At 31.5% G+C, this 25,178-nt stretch overlaps 1 protein-coding gene and 1 long non-coding RNA gene across 2 annotated transcripts; both read right to left on the bottom strand.

The window, feature by feature from the left end:
* Nucleotides 1-4,547: 4,547 nt before the first annotated feature.
* LOC143080186 (uncharacterized) lies at nucleotides 4,548-17,922 on the bottom strand. Its single transcript, XM_076255915.1, has 8 exons — nucleotides 17,458-17,922; nucleotides 15,994-16,176; nucleotides 13,886-14,329; nucleotides 12,460-12,507; nucleotides 10,458-10,907; nucleotides 8,417-8,464; nucleotides 6,186-6,629; nucleotides 4,548-5,562 (listed from the first exon to the last, which is right to left on the bottom strand). The coding sequence occupies exons 2-8, from the start codon at nucleotides 16,058-16,060 to the stop codon at nucleotides 4,805-4,807; spliced, it is 2,259 nt and encodes a 752-aa protein (XP_076112030.1). The 5' UTR covers nucleotides 16,061-16,176; nucleotides 17,458-17,922; the 3' UTR covers nucleotides 4,548-4,804.
* Nucleotides 17,923-23,042: 5,120 nt separating this feature from the next.
* LOC143080184 (uncharacterized) lies at nucleotides 23,043-24,740 on the bottom strand. Its single transcript, XR_012979647.1, has 3 exons — nucleotides 24,602-24,740; nucleotides 23,792-23,935; nucleotides 23,043-23,319 (listed from the first exon to the last, which is right to left on the bottom strand). It is a non-coding gene; the product is annotated as an uncharacterized LOC143080184 (long non-coding RNA).
* Nucleotides 24,741-25,178: the final 438 nt, after the last annotated feature.

The raw sequence follows: 25,178 nt of genomic DNA, 5'->3' as shown, positions 1-25,178 counted from the left end.
GCAATGTTTTGATCCTTTTATAATCTTACATTTTTATGTGTGGTTAAAATTATGAATGAAAATATATAGATTTTTTTTTATTATGTAAACAAATTAATTAATTATTAGCAACTAATAGTTTCTAGAAGGTTATGGAGACTATCATATACAAAATAACTCCAATGAAATCAAACCGTTCCTTGTAGATTTTAGTTTGATAAGCCAATATATTCACTTTTACATCGACTTGATTTAAACTTACATACTCACATGTATATAAACAAAGACCTAGTTACAATTCAGATGTTGCTTTTTCAGAATAAAAATCAGACATCAGTGGAATAATATTTGGTTTATTTCCTACATATGTCTAACGCCTAAAGTTGTGTTCGTATTTTGATGCATCGTTTGTTCTACCTGTTCTTGTATTGTTTCAATTGATGTCGACATTTGTTCGATATCGCGCATTTCATGATTTTCAAATTGATCATTTTCCGGCGACTGCGATACACTATCGTCGATACCTGTTTCCAAAGCCATATTGATTTCTTCATAGTGTTAAATGGTATTTACTGTATCCCTTTATTTGTATATGATGGTGGACTCATTTGATTTCTTTGATAACATTGGAGAAAAAGATAACGCAAACTAAGAGTAACTATCACAAGTAATATCAATGTTAACGAGATCATTATAATTTCTGTTATTTTGCCAAATATGATGTTTTCCTGTTCTTGAATCCCTGCAATAAATACAGAAAACATTTGTCTAGTAAAATATCAACGAATACTTTAAAAAGAATCGTCTGTTATTATGAAATATATTTGAAAAAATCCTAAGTGATGGCAAAGTGGTATACCGGTATATTAATGACACATACCGCCTAAAAACAACCATTAATATAGGCAAAACAAATGTTGAACCAAGATTGAAAAATTGCGAAGACAACATTATACCGATTAACGAAGAGAACCTGTCATTTAACACTAGATGGTGTGTTTTTTTTTATAACATAAACCTTTTGCAAACTTATGATTGTGAACCTATTCGATTTATTTTCAGCACACATATATCGTGAGTGCATACTTTGAAAGGCTGTCATCAGTGTTTAATTCCAAATAAACCTAGTAAAATAAATGAATTGAGTTGTCTATGCATTTCTTTATGTTCAGCAATGTATGTCGGTTGCAGCCGCAAAAACATAATTTTCCAAATAGAAATTGTATATCCCAATCGGTCTAGATTTCATAACGCTTTGGTTTGTTTCCTTTTTCTTCTCTTAAAGCTATTTGTTTAGCTTTTAATATGTTCCGGGCTAAATCACATGATGTAAATAATTAACCATTATCAGATATAACTGTATGTTTATATTTGTGATACTCTAATATTCTGTCTGGTCTTCAAATATGGGTGACCGTAAACAGGAAATTTGACAATAGAAACTCTTAATAAGGTGGAGGAATTACGTAAATATCTCTGTACTCAACTTTTTAACTTGTTTAACTTCAAAAACAAAGACAAAGGAGTGTTTTGTTTTGTTGGCCATCAGTAATGTTTCTTACATTGGTGTATCCTTAAATATCACTTAAAAGTCAAAAAGAACAAATTTGTTTTTACTATTGGATTGTTTCTATACCCAATAACCACATGATTGATGACAACAACCATAGTACGGTGTTAAAAGATTGTGTAAAAAGCAAATGTCAATTATTGTTTTCGTCCTTACTCATGCATGTTACTATTGTACGAACATTTTTAATGATTTTACGGCATTACGTGTACGTGAATGAACGTCCACGAACAATGGAGTATGACTGCGATTTCGTAGAAGTACAAATTGAATATAAAAAAAATAGGTACCTAGACATCCGAATGACCAATATCCAGTTGAGCCCCATCCTGTAGAAACTCCAATATTTGTAATATTTAATGGGTTTGAGGTATAATTTCATTCCACGATTTGCTCATTCCATTCATTTTCAACTCTAATATGTCCATTGCTCCATTTAATATCAAATGTTCTATATTCGTTTTGGTTTAGAACTTATCCATGATGCGTTGCCAGTGCTCTACCTTGTTTTCTGTCGCGTATGACCGATTTTGAGTTAGCCCAACCGCCTAATACTATCTCAAAAAGAGGATTGTGGTCAGTATTTGATGACATTAAAGCTATATGAGCATCATTGCTGGCCTTAACCTTGAATCTAATACTATCTCTTACTGGATTTCCAATACCAATGCCATTGTCTGACAAAAGAATGTATTAATACAGGTTTGGGGTTTCAATACTTGGTACCTGACAATCTGTAAAGATAACAATAAAGTAAGAGATTTGATTTATTTACACCTACGTCATTAGGTCTCTGGTATATAGTTGTCTCACTGGAACTCATCCTAATATTTTGTTATTTGTAAAATGCTACAGACGTTTTCAATTTCCTGGACGGGTAACAATTTTATTTCTACGTTGATAATTTGGGAAGGTTTTAACAGTTTTACCAATATTGAGTCCCATTTTTGGAAATATTATTCAATGCTTATCGCAACAAATCATTTCCCAGAAAAAAATACTTATAACATTTAACTTATGGTTAAGTACTGTTTAAATGGGGTTTGCGTAATGATTGTAGGGTCGCACCATTAGTTTCAACACAGGGATCATGATAATGTTATAGCTGTTGATTTTATTCTGTAGGCCAATTCGCAAAGAAATAAACGAAATCTTGGATAAAAGATCATTAATGCAAAAGCAAAAACCTAACGAGTTGTGCACAAAACTTAAAACTATTTTTTGTGGTTAATCTCTGATTCTAAAATTAATTTGCTTCCTGTCCTTCATTTCATACACAAATCCATAATCACCAATTTGACTGTAAATTTAAATGTATCTATGCTTACCTCCATTACGCAGTACAGCTGATGAGATCAGACAAAAGAGGGAAAATATAACTATAAATGTGTTCATTTTATCGTTTTGTATGTTTAAAACTGGGAATAGGTTTCCTAGATTTAACTTGTCTATTACCTGTGGACGTTACCTGCTACGTATATAAAGACATGCATCTTTATCTAAAAAAGTACGTTAGAGTTATACATATATATGTATATATTCATAGTGTTATATAATATGCTTTAAGATTAATGAAAGAATCCAGAAAATAAATTGAGGCAATGTTTAGATTTGTCCGTATAAGGATATGAAAATGATATATTAATATTAATTGCTTTCACCTTCTTAAAACTGTGTGGTTTTAACGGCGCAAACGGACAAAGATACGGTAATGGAAATGAACAGAAGTATTTGAGAATAAAAATGGGGAGAATACTCCAATCAATAAAGATTGAAATAACAAAATCATGCAACAAGTATGCCGAAAATAGGATGGGAGATGTCATTAAACCCAGTTTTGGAAATACATAACAGCTAAACTCAAACTAAGAGGCTTTAAAGAGCATGTGCCGATATTTTAGGTCTGTTTGCATCTTCGACAATGTAACTCTATGACATTGTAGACGAAATCTTTTTTTTTTTATCTTGCATTGATAACTTTTTTTTCGGTTTACAATTTTAGTCTATTTTCTTTCGTTTTCATCTAAAACACAAAAAAGGGTTACACATGCATTATTTAAGTGCAATTACTTCTATAAAGAGTCTGTTTACAATTTTGGCAAAATTGACTTCTTTGTAGATCTCATCTTGTTGAACGTTTTTGTAATTTAAAGTTTGTATCTATTCTTTATAGTCTTCAACATTATAGAAGAAAACAAAACAAAAAATTAAGTAAAAATCATTAAAGAAAATATAAAAAGTCGTTTTATTCCTACAAGGGTGGACAACTATTTCATACTACGGACAATGATTCAACTGGTTCGGCTATTGGATAATGATAATACACATCTGGAGTGTCTGGAAACATTTAGCTTATCATCCGTTTGTCTGTTACTTCGCTTTAATAGCAAATTACTCCTCTTTCGGAATACCAAGATCATGATATTATATGGACTTTGTTTGAAATGTAATGCAATGAACACATAAAATACGATGTTTCGTGATTTAACATCAAATAAAAGTTTACTTGATGAGATTTACATTTTTGTTTTTACCCCTCACCTTACCCACTTATCCACCCACACACGTCGCATACCCATGATAGTGTTAGTAATCTATGTCATTGAGTCTTATCGGATTTGATTTCATCTTTCAAACAATGAGGCTGAATATAACAGTCTTTTAAACACAGGCTTTGTGTTCATTTCACATTTTCATGTTACTGGTTATCAATATGGATTTAATTTCCCGCTATGATTTTCTCATGACCAATTGAATCATACCATTCACAAAACCTCAATAATCAAACGTCATTTTCTGGACGTTAAGCAATCTACATTCAGTTAATAAATAATTATCTTATCTTAGGTTTTGCTCGCAGTTTCTTCTTAAATTTTGATTTAAAAAAAAAACAGATATAATACGATATTCAAAGGAACAATCAATATGCACACGGATTATTGTTATTACTTACACAACATGCGAACAAATGTTACTTATCGAATTTTATTCTGCTCGGTTAAATAGATTGTACAACAGGAGTTCAAAATGCACTGATTTTAGTTTGAGATATAAATGAAATAATTATATATTCAAAATCTTTCTTCACTTTATTGAGAATATGAATTTTGAATTCTTTATCTACCTTCTTACAGTAAAATACTTTGTGAATGTATTTGTTTTGCCATGTAAAGAGTTACCATTGATGACATCTCTTTGATAATTAGCTAAATGCGCTATAAGGTGTATTCGTAGCTTTTCTTAGGTCCGAAATATTTATATATAACTTGATATACTGTTGAAACATTTGTCATATTCACTTTCACTGCTCAAGGAAGAGCGTCTACTGTTAAGTTCTGAAAGGTTATCCTCACTTGCTACTTGAACTGTCTCACTAACCACGTGTTTTGTCGTTTCCGGAAGTACTGACATTGACATATCACTCATCGTGTGTTCTTTAATTCCCTGTATCGTTTGCATTGAGGTCGGCATCGATATTTGTTCGGCATCGCGCATTTCACGATTTTCAATTTGATCATTTCCCGAAGACGATATGTATACACTATTATTGACATTTATTTCCAAAGCTATATCGTTTTCTTTACATACTTCATTGGTACTTCCTGTATCAGTTTGGTCTCTAGGTGATGGGGATCTTATCCGATGTCCCATCGAAATATCACGCATCTTTTGTTCTACAATATTTTGTATCGGTTTTTTACAGGTCGACGTCGATATTTGTTCTGCATCACGCATTTCATGTATTCCAATTTGATCATCTCCCGGCGGCGTTAAATATACACTATTGTTGACATTTATTTCCAAGGCTATATCGATTTCGTCATATATTTCATTGGTATTTCCTCTATCAACTTCGTCTTTAGATGATGGTAATCTTACCCGATTTCTTTTATAGTGTCGAATAAAAAGACATCCCAAAATGAAAGTCACAATGACAAATAATATCACCGTTAATAAGATGAACAGAATTTCTGTTTTCTTGCTTGATATAATGTTCTCCTGTTCTTGAATTCCTGCAAAACAAACAAAAACCGTTTGTCTTGTAAAATGTGAAAGTATACTTGTGAGGAATCAATTTTGGCCTCGAGCTTTCGGCAATGCAAAAAATATTGGAATAAGTCATGATTACTAAGGCGTATTTTATTTGACCAATAGTATGAGTTCAAAGAAATTTGTATGAATACAAAACACTGCGAGTCATACGTATAAATCATGTGAGTTCCTATATAAATGGATTTACTTCGTCATTATGGAATTGCCTCGAAAAGTAGTTCAAAATACAAGCTATGCTGCATGAAGTAATGATAAGTTTCCGAACTGTATTATGAATATATTTTTCTCGAACTTACCAGCATAATTTGTTCATTTCATAATTTGCTAGTAGTCGGGTCGAGTGAAATAAAAAAAAAGTGTAAATATATAAGTCATGTAAATTTGACTCTAACAACAGATGGCTTAGTATTATGGTTAAAAAAATAGTGTTTGATAAATCTTAAACATCGTTTATGACATTTTTTTAAAAAAAATAGGTCTTAAAGAATGAACTTATTTACAGATCTACAAAACAGCAAAGAATACCACAATGGACATGATCACCACTTTTAAAAAACACTTATTTATGATAAAACGTTCGTACCTTTACATGAAAATTTCCAATTCCCTGTTGAACCCCCTCTTGTTGAAATTCCTATGTTTCTGATTTTTAATGGGCTTGAAGTATCAGTCCATTCCATGATGGTCGCTTTACTTCCATTTTCTACTCTAATACGCCCATCTCGCCAGTTAATGTAAAATTTCCTATATTCAGTTTGATTAAGTACTTGTCCTCCATGCGTCGCCAATGCTACCCCTTCTTTGCTGTCACGGATGACCGACTTTGAGTTAACCCAGCCACCCAATACTATTTCATGAAGAGGATCCTGATCTGTATTTGAAGACATTAATGCTACCTGTACATTTCTGCTAGCCTTAACTTTGAAATTAATACTATCGTTTACTAGATTTTCAATAACAATGCCATAGTCTGACAAAAGTATGTACTTATATAGGTTTGGGGTTTCAATACTTGGTCCTTGACAATCTGAAATTATAACGACAAAAAAAATAAAGCATAACATGTGGATAATGAGGGTATTTTTAGTAAACTTTACCCGGAATAATTTAATTGCAGATTAGTTATTCCTGTTAGCTATGACAATGATTTTGCTCTGTCGAAATATGTTTTTTTACCACCTTTATATTTTGTAAAATCAATTTCGATTAGAACCGTTATATAAATATTTTACTCCTTGACAGCTGATGAAGAACATGGACAGTCAATCCTTTCATAAAACGATAACCTCTTTTATAAGTAAATCATGCTACAAGAATGAAATTCTTAGACACTGTGAGAATCGTTTTGTAATGGTGAACAGTTCACCAGCGTTATTCGGTCCAAGATGTAGAAAGAGGAAGAAATGTCATAATTATAATGTGCACAAAAGATCGGCACATGCATTTAGTCGTCACTTTTCGACGATAACAAAATGGATTTTCATTTGTCATTTTTTTACCAGAAAGTTGTGTTATAAGAATCATTGAATATCTTCCCAGTTTTATATAAGACGAACGTTTGTACTATGACATTGGAATGACCAATTCCGTGTAGAATCTCATCCTGTAGAAATTCTAATATTTCTGATTTTTTTTAGCCTTGAACTAACAAATTGCAAATCGCACTTGTCGTTTTTGAGCCTTTTATAGCTGAGTTAAAGACCTTACGGTGACTTACAGTTATCTTCTATTTCGTTTTGGTCTCCAGTTGAGAGTTATCTCGTTCACAATCAAATCTACAGTTGTCTTTTTATTTTTATATCGAAATAATGATTCATTTAATAGTTTTCGCTTTACTTTTAAATTCTACTCTGCAATGGCCATGACTTCATTTTATTTAAAATGTCTTGTAAACAGTTTGTTGCACTAAGTCATGGCTCTAAATGTACCCTTTAATTTATTCGGCAATTTTCCTTTTCATTTGTCTTTGCACTTTTACGGTCTTTCTGGTCGTATGATTTTTGCTTGACGAGATAAGGTCATGTATGTTTTTCAGCGTTTCACGTGGGTCCAGATTTGATATTCAAACACAAGCGGTGTTTTGTCGTAGTGTTTTCATTCTATTTTATTTTATTTACCTTTTTCTCTTTTTTTTTACCATATTGAGAAAGTATATACTATATAATACTATAGGGTTATTGCATGAATATTGGGGAATATTGTCCCGAGTAGAATTTTATATTGCACGAGGTTGCGAGTGCAATATATGTTCTACGAGGGACAATATTCCCCAATATTCATGCAATAACCCTTTTATTGTATAGTAATATAATATTTAAAAGTACTAACTGGTTTAAACTAAGATTTTGTCGTTGATCACGTCATGAATTTTAATGATTTATTGCACTAGTGCAATATTAGAATTTATTGCACGCTAACTTTTGGTTACTTTCTGTTGGAAATATTATATTGCTATACAATAATATCAAATATAAAAGAAAATATTGGCTTCATTGTCAAGTTTACTATCAACTATAAACTCGTTATTAATTGCAGTTGTTTTTTAGTCAGTTATGTTGAATTTCTTGTGATGTCTATTAACACTGTTCTGGCTGCTAGATACTTATCATTTTCGCATTAATATATTATATCTGCTTTGGTTTCACACATACTTTGGTCAATATAATAAAACTATACAACTTTCATAAAGGTGGAAGCTTTAGCTAGCTATATATAAAACCATGTGTTACCATATATTTTCAGAAAATGCTTATACCAAGTGAGGAATATGTCAGTTGGTGTCAAGTTTCATGATCTTCCCCTTCTTGTATTTACCTTGGAGTGTGGTATTTTTCTGAATCTTTTGATCGTTTTCCTGACAATCTGAAATTATAACGACAATAAAATTAAACAGAAGATGTGAATAACTTGATCGAAAAAAAATGTCTGTTCTATTATGTTCCTATTGGTCGTATGACTGTTAACGTGATCCGGAATATGTGCATGCAGCTTTCATGTGTTTGGCTTTAGATGCTCCATATGCTGTTAGGTCTATTCTAGAGATGCCATTCGGTCGCAAGAGACTTTCATAGTGTTGTTTTCATTTTGTTGACCCTTGTTTTTATATTCCAATGCTTTTGTATTTCATCGAGAAAGTGATTAATATGCCATGATCATTATGATTTACTATACTAACTACAAAAACTTTTTTTGCTGGCGGAATTGTCGATTAAATGCAAGATTTTGCAACATGATGCGCACCAGATTAAATCAAGGACAAACGAATTGGTTTAATTGTGAGATATAAACGTTGAATTCATTCGTTTTGTATGTCTGTGTCTATGCTTACACAGTTTACTAGTAGCTGCAAATAAATTATGTCTTTTTGGTTCATCACTCAATTTGGCAATATAACAGATCATAAAAAAATAGTGTTATACAATTATGAGTGTAGGCTAGAAATTCCGGTTCAACTCACCGTTTTCTTATGAAAATGTCTATGTCAAGTCAGTTATACGACCGTTTTCCTAAGTTTCAATTAAACAATGTTTTGTACTTTTTTTTATAAAAAATCGGCAATGATGTACGTTTTATGGTTTTGTTTGTGCATAAACATCTATAGAGACAATCATAACTTATCATATACAACATATTTAACTTATGCAGGTCACACATACATTATTATTATTAATGAATAAGATGTAATGGTAAATATCAAACAGACCAAATGGCATTGTACGATCACAGTAAAAATAAGGTGATATGTATAATTGCTAATGAGACAAAGAAGATGTAAACAGTTAAAGACAACCTTTTAGTTTCAGAGATACGAAAATGCATAAAGTCGGCTTTACAAGGCCCTGACATGAAAAATATGAAACTGTTCAATTGAAAAAAAACCGGCATGGTTTACAAAAATAAAACAATTTATCGACAAAAGAGGGGCGACAGATACAGAGTGGACAGTCAAACTCATAGACAGAAAATAAACTGACAACGCCATGGCTAAGAAATAATAAGACAAACAGACATATGATAGTACACAAGACACAACATAGAAAACTAATGACTAAGCAACTCAAAAACCACCAAAAACTTGGGGATCTCATGTGCTTTGGAAGGGTAATCAGAACTTACTCCACATTTGGCACCCGTCGTGTTGCTCATGACAAAATAAGTGCAGGCGTGAACCAATGACAACCACTGAACTACATGCTCTTGGCTGGGGACATGCACAAAATTAATGTGTAGGGGTTGAACATGTTTGAAGGCGCCACTCCTCCTGTTACATTGGACGGTGTTATAACAATACAACATAAGAACAAACTATAAAAGTCAGTGGAAAATGGCTTTACTGATCGGATCGGTTCAAAAAAGAAAACACCAAACAAAATAAAACAGACAGGACGTGGTAGGCCTATGATATCTATGCATCACTCACAGAGTACAGATATGAGAGTACTTCATTTACATGATTTACTGACAACTACTTAAAAATCAGTTCAAAGAAAATAAGTAATATAAAAATCATGTATCTAAAACAATTCTATCCACAAACAAATGGAAAGCGGAATAATTGTTAACTTATATTAAAAGATAATTGTAAGTAGTGTATGGATACAAGCTAAGAAAAAGATTTTTTTTTTTTACCTTTGTATTTTTTTGAAATTTCTCATCGATATTAGATATAAGGTTGAATTTGTTTGACAGACAGTTTTGTTATTTAAAAAAAAGTATTCATTTTTTGTTATTTAATTTCCAAAAACTAACTTCATAGAGAATGAACAAATTCAGAGATCCGAGTGAATCAAAAAATCACAAGAGTACATTATATGTGCCTCTTTTCAAACAGAACTACATAACAAAACATTTGTACCTCGACATGGGAATGACCAATTCCCGATTGAACCCCATCCTGTTGAAATTCCGATATTTCTGATTTCAAATGAGCTTGAAGTGTCAGTCCATTCCATGATTGTCGCTTTACTTCCATCTTCTACTCGGATCTGTCCATTGTTCCATTTGATATAGAAAGTCCTATATACAGTTGGCTTGAGTACTGGTCCACGGTGCATTGCCAATGGTAGCCCTTCTTTGCTATAACGGATGATAGACTTTAAGTTATCCCAACCACCCAATATTATTTCATAAAGAGGATCTTGTTCATTATTTGAAGACATTAAAGCTATATGTGCATTGCTCTTAGCCTTAACTTTGAAACTAATACTATCCGTTACTTGATTTCCGATACAAATGCCGTTGTCTGACAACAGAATGTATTTATACAGGTTTGGAGTTTCAATACTGTGTCCCTGACAATCTGAAACTATAAGGAACAATGAAATAAAGCATAAACACAATATATATGATGTGAATCACACCGGAAGTTTTTAGGAAACTTGATTGGAATTACTTTTAGCAATAGAGATATCTTTGAACCATCTTAATGTTTTTTTTTTATTTCCATCTTTAAATTTTCTAATATTAATTTCAAGAATAGCTATTTCTAAAATATTCTAAACTTCGAAATCTGATTCAATACATTGCACTGTACATGTCAAGCCTTCAAATAAACGTTTACCGCTATCCTTAGCAAAATTACTTTCTATCAAAAATCCAAACTTTTCGGTGATGGTCCGATTAATATATCCATCTGGATAGAGACTAAAGAAACTACTGATACGGCTTCCCTCTCCTCATTTGTAGACATGTTGTCCCATTGGCACTCATACAACATCATCTTATATGTATATACCTCCAAATTATCTTCAGTTGTCATCTCAGTACCAGTATATGTGATAAACGAAACTATTTTAATTTTAAAATCATGCATGTTTCCTCTTCTTTGCAGCGATATACCAATTTCATCCGCGAATGTAGTATACGTTTTCGACTCATATGATATTTGTCTGCTTGCAGCTGTTGACTTTGCAACGTCATCGTTGTCTAATATATAGTATTAGCTTGAAATATTCAGTCTGAACAAATAATTATACAAGATGGTCCTGTTATTGTATATCCTTTTTTTAATGTTCATCGTTGACATATCAATTAGGTCATTAGTTTTCTCGTTTGAAACGCTTAACAATTGTCATATCGGGGCCTCCTATAGCTGACCATGCGGTATAGTGTTTGCTCATTCTTAAAGGACGAATGGTGATCTATAGTTGTTAATGTATATGTCACTAGGTCTCTGATAATGTGTTGTGATATTGGTAATCTTCTTATTTTTATATTCAGATATAGATTCTGTGTGCTGAGGTTGTTTATCATTTTATTCAGCCGACAGTATTTACTTTTCTTATCTTTGCGGTAATGTTTTCTTATGTGATGTTTGAAACTATGCATAGCTCGGTATTTATCAAGCGAGCTGTTGAGTTTTTGGCGTTGGGCGTTCCTGATGCAGGTAAATCCAGAGGTAAAAATCAGACGAAAGACGATATACCCGTGTTGGGTTTTTTTCTATATCCTTGTGTTTATATTTTTCTTATTATTGTACTAATGTATGTACTACATATCAACTACTAACAGCGTTTTTGTTTGCGTCTTTGTTAAATTAATTATCAATTACTTATTGTTTTCTTGCCGTCTTTGTTAGATATTTTTGTATGTTTGTTTTATTGTGTTAGTCAGTTGTGTTGTATGTCTTTGACGTATGTTTACACAGTTCTGGCTGTTGGCTTTGATTCCACACCCAATGGTGTCATTACAACGGAACTATAAACAATTGCAATATAAGTGGGAGGTAAAGGTGGCTATAATACAGGTTAAACCCACCATTTTCTTAGGAAAGTCCATGTACCAATTTAGAATTATGGCAGCAGTTTTCCAACAGTACCGTTGGCTGATGTTTGTGGAATCCCCCCCTTCAAACTTACCTTGGAGCTCGGTATTTCTCTGATACTGTTTTTCTTTTCCCTGACAATCTGGGATTATAATGATAATGAAATCAAACTTAAGAGGTGATTTACATTGAAAATTTTAAGTTAACTTGATCTTAATTGTTTTGAACACTGTTTGTCTTTTTGTTATTTTCTTTTCTTTTTTTGCCATGTCGTTGTCAGTTTATTTTTCGACTTATGAGTTCGTATGTCCATTTGGTATCGTTTGCCTCTCTTTCATATTAATGGGATGTCTTTGCTCTATCTAAATATTTATTTTGAAGACATGATTGTTTAAACATGTTATACTTTGACCGCTAATTATGTACAGTGGGCAGTCAAGTCTTACATTATACGCGTACTGCTTTTAGTAGTACAGTCCACCAGTATTGGTTGGGATCCACATATGGTAATAAGAAAGAACTATCTAAATGCGTGCAAAAATTTGACTGCAAGAGATGACATGTTTGTTTTAAGTCTAAATACAATTGCATAATTAATATCAGTATCATATTGTTATATTTATTATTTTTATAAGCCGAAACCAGTTTTGGAAAAGAATGTGCAATGCTAAGATAAATTTACAATTAAAACAACTCTTTGCAAAATGAAATAAATAGCGATGACTCTTTGATTTTTAATATCTGTTATGTTTAGTCTACAGGCTGAAAATATCTAAATTGGCTGCGGGCTAATTATCGGAATAGTAACGAGTTTATTGCAGTGAATTAGATTGACTGTTAACTGAAAATGACTTGATGTTCTTATGTTTAGCTTTTTTAGAGCTTTTCAGATAAAAATAAACTATTTAAGACTGATATTCGTTTACTAGTGAATGGATTTGAAAAGTAGTTACCCTGGCCTTTAAGCTAGGTAAGTTAAAACTCAAACACCCAACCAATATCGTACTTGATTTACTATTACATTATTGGCATAATAAAGCAATTGTACATTTACATTTATACCTACATTTGTTGAAATATGGTAAACATGTTTTTGTTTGTGTCATTTTGTATCTAAATTGATTAACCATTTACTGTGTTGTTATAGAATGTTCCTCGAGAAAAAGACTTAATAAATCAAGCTTTGTTGGATGATGTTAGTATACCTATCAAGTTTCCAAACTGGTTCATGAAATATAACCAATATCAAACTAACCAATAAAATTGATAAATGTAGTTTTGAACTAGAAGTCGGATCGTTTGAATTAAAAAAAAAATGTAAATAAAAAACAGTGTTATATATAACAGCAAGTGGCTAAACATTGTTGTTTTTAATCGAAAGTCTTTCATAGTTCTTGGATTTCAGAAACTAAAGCTTGAGGAATGAACTAATTAATAGATCTGCAGGACAACTATGATCACCAAAGTGATTATTGTCACCACGTTTACATAAAGCACTACACAAAACAAAACGTTGGTACCTTGACATGGGAATGACCAATTCCCTGTTGAACTCCACCATGTAGAAATTCCGATATTTCTGATGTCTAATGGGTTTGTAGTATCTGTCCATTCCATTATTGTCGCTTCACTTCCATCTTTTACTCTGATTTGGCCATGACTCCAGCTTATGTTAAATGTCTTATACACATTTTGTTTGAGTAGAGCTCCATGATGCATTGCCAACGGTAGCCCTTCTTTGCTGTCACGGATGATAGACCTTGAGTTAGCCCAACCACCTATTATTATTTCATAAATAGGATCATGGTCAGTATTTGAAGACATCAAAGCTACGTGTGCATCGCTCTTAGCCTTAACATTGAAAGTAATACTATCGGTTACTGAATTTCCAATACAAATGTTGTTATCTGACAAAAGAATATATTCATATAACTTTGGAGTTTCAATACTTGGTCTCTGACAATCTGAAATTAAAATGACAATGAAATAAATATAAGACAATATATAATATGCGAATTACACGGAAAGTGTTAAGCAAACTTGATTGGAAGTAATTTGAATGTAAATTTGTTTTTTCTCTTAGCAATAGCTAAAATATCTTTGCTCCATCTTTATATTTTTTATCCTTTTTATTTTCAAATACCAATTTCAAATATAACCCTTTTTCAAACATTTCACACTTCGATATATAATTAAGCAATTAAGTACACGTAAAGCCAAAACTTACAAAACGCACTTACTGATATTCTTAGCAATTCATGTCACAAGTATAAAATTTCTAGATACTGTTAGGATGGTCGTAATGACAGCCAGTCCATCAGCATTGTTTCAGACCAAGAGGTTGTAACATGAAAATACTATCAATGTTAATTACAAAACTTGCCAGAGATTTTGATTGTAAAATATCTGCCATAGATTTGTGATGGCATGACGAATATATAGATCTGGAACCCACCATAGATATGAGTCCTACATATATATAACAGCAAGTGGCTAAACATTTTTGTTTTTAACAGAAAGTTTTTCATAGTCCTTGGATTTCAGAACTAAGGTTTGAGGAATGAACTCATTGATGATCATGATGAGCATGCATGATCTTTAATCTTTTATTCTAATTTAATCCCCACTGGAAGGCCTCTCACAGACCAAGTGAGATAGCCATTGAGAAACACGTTTAAGGTACAAGTAAATGATTCTGCAATATTACGAACATAAGTATTGCGGTTTTGCACATTGTTACCGGATTACCTGTAATTGATATCGGTATCATATCGTAATATTGAGTTGTAATATTAACTAGCAATCTAATATAAACCAGTAAAACTAGTATAGAATACTATGCAGTGTTACTCGTTTCACAAATTAATGTTCATTTGTTAAGTGAAATGATGGTTTTGGACTGTCAGCATGATCGTGTGAAATAAATAATAACCTTTAAATAAGCCCAACAACCCAATATTATTTCATGATCATAAAGAGGATATTGTTCAGTATTTGAAGACATTTAAGTTACGTGTACATGTGCATTGATATTAGCCTCAAAATTGAAATTAGTACTTTTTGTTTCAAAAATAAATATAGTTTTCTGACCATAAACATGTATTTATACAGATGTTGTGTTTTAATACTTGGTCCTTCACCATCTGTTAATTCAACAACAACAACACAAACAGAAACCTTGATTATAAAGTGAAATCAAACGAAAGCGTTTGATTCTAGGTGATATATATAGCTATTTTACGTCCTTTGAGTTAGGTTCGGCTGTAAATGGAACCGAATGCTCGGACAAATGACCAGGACTGTAAAATTAAATGTAAAAAAAAATGATCAAATAATTAAAGGCAACAGTATACCGGTGTTCATAAATCGGTTGAGAGAAAGCAAATCCGGGTGACAACCTAAACCTGAGGGAAATGTATCAACTATAAGAGGAAAAAAAAAAAAAAAAAAAAAAAGGAACACTGAAATGCATCAAAACTCAAACATAAAAACGTGAAAACATGAAAACATGAATAATGAAAACATCTCAAAGACTGATACTTATATTCACTTACTTTTTGTCCTCAATTGAAACCACAAATCCCCTAAAATTACATATGATATGGCAGTCAAATGTATCTATGCTTACCTAAATTATTCGATACGGCTATTGAGACAAAATATAAAACGATAACTATGACACTAAATGTGTTCATTATATCATGTTGTCTGTATAAAGCTGAGGATCAAGTTTCTCGGATGTTGACTTTTGTATACCTTGCGGACGTTTTCTGTCGAGAATATGAATTCAGAAGTCTTTTTAACAATGCATCTAAAAAATATATTTAGGATAAAGGATGTCATGATTAAGGATAAACATGCACTTAGTCATTTGTTAGTTGAATAAATGTATCCTGGAACACCGGGGAAAAAGATATGTGTTGTAACATATTCTAGCCATCATAGTTTTCCATTTCCTAATTAAAGGTTAAATCAAAGAGATTGTCTTTTTTGTTTATCAACTGCTTTGATCTTAGTTCTTTAAGTATTTTTTCATATTATAATCATAATAAATCCTTTTTTATTCGTCTTAATATGAAAAAATGATTGGAGTTTTCCATGCCTTTTTCTTTCTTTTTAGCATATGTGATGTTCGGAGAGAGATCTATACGAGACCCAACTGCTGTCTTAAAATTATAATAATAAATTACGTCTTGATTTATCTGTTACACAACAACTAATTTATATGGTCACACATATTTTTCGATTCTTTTTAAATGTGTGTACAAGTTGATATATATATATGACAGGTAAAACATTCTAATATGACGTTTTTATTTTGTTTTGTAGGTGAAGTCGTTTTCTAATCTACACAAAATATGTTCGACACCTACACAGACCCTCAGAGCACATACCAAATATTTACATTGAATTTCTCACTATTTTCATTTTCACATTTAACTGCTAAACCGTGTTTATGTAATCTAATGTCATGGGATTATTTTGCAGTTATTTTTTCATTTTGTTTTAAAAAAATTCATATACTAGTATCACTTTTCAATTTCATGCTACATTTTAGTAAATAATTAGAATTGGAATAATATCAAAACTCTTTTCTTTGCTATGAATAAAAAAAGCATGGTATTATGTTTTTACTTAAACCAAAAGAAATAAGGAGAAGAGAGTTTCATTCCTGGTACTTGCTCTACTTGGGAAATAGAATAGAGAATAAAACGTTCATATTTTTGTTACAGTATGCGACCTTTCACCACTACACGGTTTTCATTTAAATAGCGTGTTATCCTTTTTTCTACCATAACAAAGCCGTACTTTGAACTATAATTGTTTCTTTTTCACACATTGTGACCTGCATGGAGAGTTGTCTCAGTGGCACTCATACCACATTTCTTATGTATGCTCAGATAACTAATCAAGTCAGTCACTATAAAAAGAATGTCATTCTGTTTTGTAGAAAATGTAAAACTCAATTGTTTTGGTTCTTCTCTGATACTTATTTATTTACTTTTAGTTGTTCAATTCATTATTGCATACACAAATCTTTATATTTACATGTTATTTTGCTATTTATAAGTTTTCCTGTAATTATGCTTACCTGCATGATTCCGTACAGCTTAAGATGTCAAATGTCAAACGGTAAACATGGTAAACAAATGTGTTTATCCTATCGTATTGTCTGTATAAAACTGAGAAACAATTTTCTCGAGCGTTAACGTATGTAATAATTTCGTTCGTTTCCTGTTACGTAGATGAAGTTATGAGTGCATTTCTTTCTGTAAACGTTGTGTGGCGTTTGTTGTTGTTTTCTAAACGCTACAAAAGTAGAAACAAATACATCGTTCAATCAGTGTTTACTGACCCTGTTTGAACTTTCAATAATGCATGCACATGTTGTTGGTAAACAGACTTTTTTACAAACGTAGAAACAAATACATCGTTTAATCAGGTTGAACATGTTGAAGTTAGAAACAAATGTAGCGTGTGTACTAACAAACGATGAACGACAAACGTTAGACGCATTTCTAGCGAGTTCATAGTTTGTCAAAGTTAACGTAAACTTTGCAAGCGTATGTTAGAAACAAATGATCAAAACATGTGCGCGCATATAACCGTTTGCATCGTTTGTGTTAGAAAGAAATGCACTCTATGATTCTTTATTTAACAATGAGCACCTGTGGTTTATATTTACTTTTCCGACTAATCAAATAATACAAAAACATTTTTAACGATGTCTAAAAATTTAACGATGTCTGAAGTTGTCAATATAAGGATATAAAATGATAAATTGAGACCGCATGAAAACATTACAAAATTGATCTTTTACAATAGTCTATCCAAACACGTTATTAAATATATATATAAAAACAAGATAATATATATGCCTAAGGATGTAGTCATTTCGGGTTAAAGATTTGTTTTGTCAGTTGTTCGGACTCCTTGAGGATTTCCTACGATACAGAGTAAAATAATTTCCTCTATATCACACACTTTTCATTTCAATAGAAAACAAAAGAAGACTTCGCTCGTGTATGTAACAATGTTTTCGATTTTAACGAGAGAAATTTATGTATTACTGAAAAATTATTACACCAAGGTTTTCGATATCACAAACTAGTCAAAACATTTACTAAATTTTATCATCGGTATAAAGACATCATTCGTAAATATAGCTCAACATGCAGACTTCTAATACGTTCAGGTATTTCACATCCAATTTTTTATGGTAATATTCTTTATAAAGCACAAAGGTGTCAGTATTCACCTCAGAAACTTACAAAACCTTTGAATAGACTTATTAAGAAGGGATATAATTACGATACTGTTGTCAAGTCATTAAAGATTGCATATTTTGGCGTTAATATTGAGTCACTGATAAGGTCTTTGCATCGGAACTAAACACATTTATTCTAAAAACAGTTGTTGGCATGACACGGGTTATGTTCTTCTCATATATGTTATGATGGTATGATACTAAACCCCTAACGGGAAGGATTGTGCCTGATGTTCATATGATGAAATCATAATCTTTCAGTCAGTTTAATTGAAGTCTGGAGCTGGCATGTCAGTTAACTGCTAGTAGTCTGTTGTTATTTATGTATTATTGTCATTTTGTTTATTTTCTTTGGTTACATCTTCTGACATCAGACTCGGATTTCTCTTGAACTGAATTTTAATGTGCGTATTGTTATGTGTTTACTTTACTACATTGGTTAGAGGTATAGGGGGAGGGTTGAGATCTCACAAACATGTTTAACCCCGCCGCATTTTTGCGCCTGTCCCAAGTCAGGAGCCTCTGGCCTTTGTTAGTCTTGTATTATTTTAATTTTAGTTTCTTGTGTACAATTTGGAAATTAGTATGGCGTTCATTATCACTGGACTAGTATATATTTGTTTAGGGGCCATCTGAAGGACGCCTCCGGGTGCGGGAATTTCTCGCTACATTGAAGACCTGTTGGTGACCCTCTGCTGTTGTTTTTTATTTGGTCGGGTTGTTGTCTCTTTGACACATTCCCCATTTCCATTCTCAATTTTATCCAGTAGCTAATAAACAGTCAGATTGTCTGATAAAATTCCATTACCAGATTTAAAACAGATTCTAGATTTATTTTCTTATGATTAAGGATCCAAATTATGACAATGCTATGTATACGGTAAAAGTCTTGAGTCAGTTTTTTACGCCATTTTTTTTAATAACATATCTCGAAATGGAGTTACATAATCTAACAATATATTTAGCCTATTCTGTTCCTTAACTATTGTTTTTCTGAATTATAATTAGTTTCATACTAAAACTACATATGGTGGTCATGGAAAACAAATGTCTATGAAAAAAAAATTACAAGAACATGAAGTCAAAAAATATTTAACACGAATGGTGCCACACGTGCAGCAGTATCTGCTCACCCTTCTGGAATACTTGCAACCACTCCAGTTTTGTGGGTTAGTTTGTGTTGATCAGTCTAGAGTTTTCTATGTTCTTGAGTCTTGAGTACTTTTGCTTGTCTTTTTGTCCTTTTTGCAATGGCGGTTGTCAGTTCGAATTCGACTTATGTGTTTGCTTAATTGTTATTGTTTATGTTTATGAAATCAAATTATAATTAACAAAACCTTAAAGGTTAAACGTTTTCTATGTTAAAATATGCTTTGTTTTATTTATAAAGTATTCCTTTAAAAATAGAAAATGTAATGTAACTATTTTATATTAAAAAAAAATATTGCAAACTACACTTTAACAAATCCGTTATTATTATTATTATTATTATTATTATTATTATTATTATTATTATTATTATTATTATTATTATTATTATTATTATTATTAATAGATATGTATCAACAATAAAACAATTTTTAAAAAAGATATATGCGTTTGTTATTTGCGATTTTATGATTTATGAATTTCAAAACGTTTTTTGTCGATTTTCAGTTTTTGTTCAAGGAACCAAAGTCATATACATACATTTTGTTTTTTCCAAAATCCGTAACATAGCCCATTTACGATATCTTAGAGTGAAATTAACCTGACGAGTAAGCTTTTCCATAACCATTTGGTTTAATGTCCTCCTGTTATTTTACAGGTTTAGATATCAAAATTTCGGGAATTAGATTGCCTGGTAAAGCTTAGTCCCCTCAGAAAAGGACAAAAACTCGGATTACTGATAAAGAATATAAGAAAATTGTCAAATTTTGAATATGAAAAAAAAAATGTTTTGGTAAATCTCTGATACTTATCTATTTACTTCTAGTCCTTCATTTTTATATTACATACTCAAATCCCTATAATAAATATTGCTGTTTCATGTAATTATGCTTACCTGCATGATTCGATGCAGCTCATGAGACAACATGTAGAAAGGAAAATATAACAACAAAATTTATGTATTTATTTATTGTTTTGTCTGTATATATACCGTTTTTCAATAAAATCGTATATTTCAGACCTAAAAAAAAAATGGAAAATCAACTTGTCTAAAATTTAATTTCAAGAGTTATTTTGAATACCTCTATTATAGACCTGTTTGTAAACAGAAAGTGCAATCTTAATTACTCCTTAAAATGATATTTTTTTCATAATTTGAGTACTGTTTCGTAGGGGACTTTTGCCCCCTACGAAACTGCTTCTAAACACACATATGTTTGCAATTTTAAATGTTTCCTATAGACATTCAAGTTTGTTTACTTTATATACTAGGAAAATCTATTTTTTTTCTGAATTGGAGAACCATTTTTTATCGATAAAAATTAAACAGTACTTCACATATGAAGGTACAACTCGTGTTACGTAGGGGACATTTTGATGCGTTTCGTAGGTAACAAATCCGTTTCGTAGTGGACAAAAAGTTTCGTAGTTGACATCAACCCTATTCTATGTTAATAAAAACATAATAAAAATTACATGAAACTAACCCTTTGTATTTGCTTTGCACGAATATAATTGAAAAAAGAGTAAAAAAAGACTGAATGGTAGTGGTAGTGTCCCCTACGAAACGTTTTTCTCCCATACTTTTTTCGTAGGTGACCGTTTCGTAGGGGACGTATTCACATGTTTTATTTTTTTCCCACAATCCCTTTATTGCAAAAGTAACAAGACTGATTGTATTCATCAAAGCATGTATTAAGCTGTACACTGATATTTTTTTCATAATTTTAAAACCAGATACTGATAGAGATTTGACCCGTTTTGTAGTGGACATTTACAAAAATACGGTATCACTCAGGTCCATTTGATGTGATCAATTTTTTTTACCAACAATTTAATTGCAGTTATAAAAGCATCACTTCTTTTGTAAGACCCAAATGTTTATATCTCTTGCAAACAAAAATTACATTGATTTTATAAAACGGTTTATTAGCAAATTTCAATGACTTCGTTTCGTAGTGGACATTTTGTTAGGGACACACCTTCTGAAATTAAAAATCCTATGTTAAAAGCTGTTTATTATAATATGTTGGCTCTAAACATACTTTTGAATTATTAAAGAACTTATATTAAGTAAAAATAACATTTATTTCTACATTTTTTTACGATATTTTAGAGTATGAATGTTGAACAGGCGGTCTAGGGACATGCCATTTTGGTTGTTTTGGACCATTCAGGAATCAATAAATTAGCAATCCCTTTAAAAACTGTTTCTTTGCTTTAAAATGTTAAATCTAATTCAATGTACTGACTGCACAAAAAATTACTTGCAAAGACCAAACACATTTTTTTTAAAGTGGCTAGGACAAGAAAATACGTTTTTATTGAAAAACGCCCGTATACAATTGAACAAAGTTTCTCGTGCTTCAACTTATATTATGTATTGCGGTGGTTTCCTTTAACATACATAAAGGTATGAGTCTTTAATTTAAATAAGCACCTGCATGGGTCTGTTTATCGAAGCTCTCTTAGGATTAGGACGTGTCCTAAGACTAACTTAGGACACATTTTATTCTTAAGTGGGTTTATCAAACATGTCTCAACTTAGGAAAATCATAGGAATTGTCCTAACGTTAGGATACCAATTTAGGTGTCTTTAGGACGGAACTTGGGATAGTTTCGATAAACAGGCCCCTGATGTTTATATTAATTTATGACATAATATTGTGTGATTTCCCAATTAATAAAAGCATAACCAAAAAAGAAATTAAACGATTTTAAAGTTGTCAGTATAAGGATATAAAATGATAGATTGTCAACAAATAATTTTAATTGATATGTAATTCAGTAAAAAGTAAAATATATATTTGTAAACAAAAAAACTTATTTTAATCAACCAATGTAGGATCTCAGTAGTAAGGAAACGTTTATATGATAAATTGAATTCGAACCCCGCTCGGAATATTATTCCTTAAACAATGGCCGTCGACTCATGATGTAGTCAAGTGTGTTGAAAGTGTCATTAAACACCAATAATGATTGATTTTATGTATGTTTTTGGCGTAGTTCTTTCGGTTTTTATATATATATATTTTTTTTTTAATAATCAAGCTACGTCTTAAATATTTATACCGGTTATTGATATCATCCTCCCTAAATTTTTAAATAGAATTGGTCACTTTAAAGAAAACAAACAAAAAACCGTGAAATAAAATACATGTATTTGAATCGGGTATGTATGATAATGAAAAATACAATCAGGAAAACCAGTTCATATGATTTTACTGTCAATTAATTCTTTGTTCTTTTTAGCCTCTTCCTCGTCTACTGGGTGTGGTTCATTGATCGTCCTGACCTTTATCTTCGACTTCGTAGGTAAGCCTGCTGAAGCTGGAGGTTTTATATATTCAATAGGTTCTCGAGGCTTTTGAAATAATATACCTTTCTTTTTAGCGAACAAGAGCAGATAACCTCCAGTCAAACCAGTAATTACTGTAGGGAAAAATACCAGTATGAAACACCATGAAGGGCTATCGGAATCTGGAGTCATCACAAATGTAACAACGAATGTAATGATTGCCAGGAAACTGGAAGCAGCTGAAAATTGAAAAAAGGGCTGTTGCAAAATAAATGTTACGGTTAGTCAATGGAAAAGTTTAGTATACTTTGAAATTTAGATCTAGGGGATATGTCCTGAGTACTTATTACATTATATAATTGTATAACATTCATATTTATATATTCATTAAACAAGTTCAAAACAATACATGCAGCCCATCGAAACTTGAATTATAAATAGAATCAGTTATGTAATTCCAACAAGCATTGAAGGTACATGTAATCGATACTCCTATACGGATATATATATATGATTATTTTTTTCAATAAAAAAATATTTGTAAAATTTCAAACCAAATGTTGGCATGTTGTATATCGTGAAGGGAAACAGGTAGCTTTTCATGATTCTTTATTTAAAGTTGTGTAAATTTCAAGAAACGCTATACCATAATAACTATTTCAGTAATGGGCTGTTCGAGACTTAATTCACTGTCGGTAAATAGTAGCTTACCAGAGACAAAGAATGCTATAATGTTGACAATTATGGCAGGTTTAGACATCAGATTCTTTAATGCCATTAAAACAAATATGAAAGAACCAGCCATGGCGGTTAATACTCCAATCATTCCGAAAGTTTGTGTCGCTTTCAGTGCACCTAAAATGTATAAGTAATATGTTCGTTAAGAATACTGTGGATTCATGTATTTTCGTGGATATTTCATTTCGTGGTTTTTCCGAGGTCTGCATACAAGGCAATAGGAAAATTTTTAATCTTTAAACATTTAATTCCGTGGTTAACCTTTACCCACGAAAATTGAGATCCAACGAATAATAATGAATCCACAGTAATTTATTTGATTTTTTTCTCGAAATACTTACATTTGTAGAATGTTCTACCCAAGGAAAAGATTGCCTTACCTGTATTTGGCATAACCTTTTGAAATGTTGAGTCCTAAAAGCTCTTCAAATTCGTACTTTAATTGGTATTTCTTACACTGTTGGTTCGTGCGTCATTGATGAGTCTTTTTAAGGCAAAACACGCGTATGGGGTACAAAACTATAATCTTTGTATTTGATAAATTCTGTTTTGTAAACTAGTCCGGAAGAAAATGAGATGAATATCCGATATAATATTAGTTAAGACCCCTTTCAAATGAAGTTATTCACACGTTTCAATGTGCATGACACATGTGCTGAATGTTTCTTGGAGTTAATGCACCCCTTTGCTTATAATATAAAACTAGAGACCTATAAAGAATTTCAGCTGAAAGTTAATAGCCATACCAACAAATACTTTAGTAGAACACATTGATAAACCCACCTGAACTTGTACTAGGAGTCCAATCAAGGCAAACTGTAGTTGCAGTGTTCATTGCAGTACATTTCGACCATAGTCCATAATAAACTGATGTTGTTATTCCGAGAGATGAAATACTAAACACTCCCCAGTACGGTGCTATCACAGCAATAACATGAAGTATTACAGAAAGAACAGAAAAACAGGAAACGCCAGCAACCCAGTTTGGACGAGTGTACCATTCAGGAGGAGTCGGTAGAAACATGTCTTTGTAAGAATTTGAATCTTAATACATAAAATAGTATAAAAACAAATTGTATACAATAGTACACGTAGAAAATATTTGATTAATCACATGTATAATGTATTGTATTGATCAAATATCATGTTAAAATTGTAAGTTTGAAAGTTAAAACGCAGCTTTACAATTTAACTCAACCAAGAACTGTTAACAATCAAAAATTTAAAATCAAGTCATTTATAATTTAAGTGTTCACATTTGACCTTTAAGTATAAAGATTTTTTCTTTAATTGATAAACACGTTAAAAAGGTATTAGAATGTATTGTTTTACAGTTTAAGTGAATGACATATAAAATATA

This window comes from Mytilus galloprovincialis, chromosome 6, assembly GCF_965363235.1.
Source record: "Mytilus galloprovincialis chromosome 6, xbMytGall1.hap1.1, whole genome shotgun sequence".
Lineage (NCBI taxonomy): Eukaryota > Metazoa > Mollusca > Bivalvia > Mytilida > Mytilidae > Mytilus > Mytilus galloprovincialis.
This window is presented reverse-complemented; position numbering and strand designations above follow the sequence as displayed.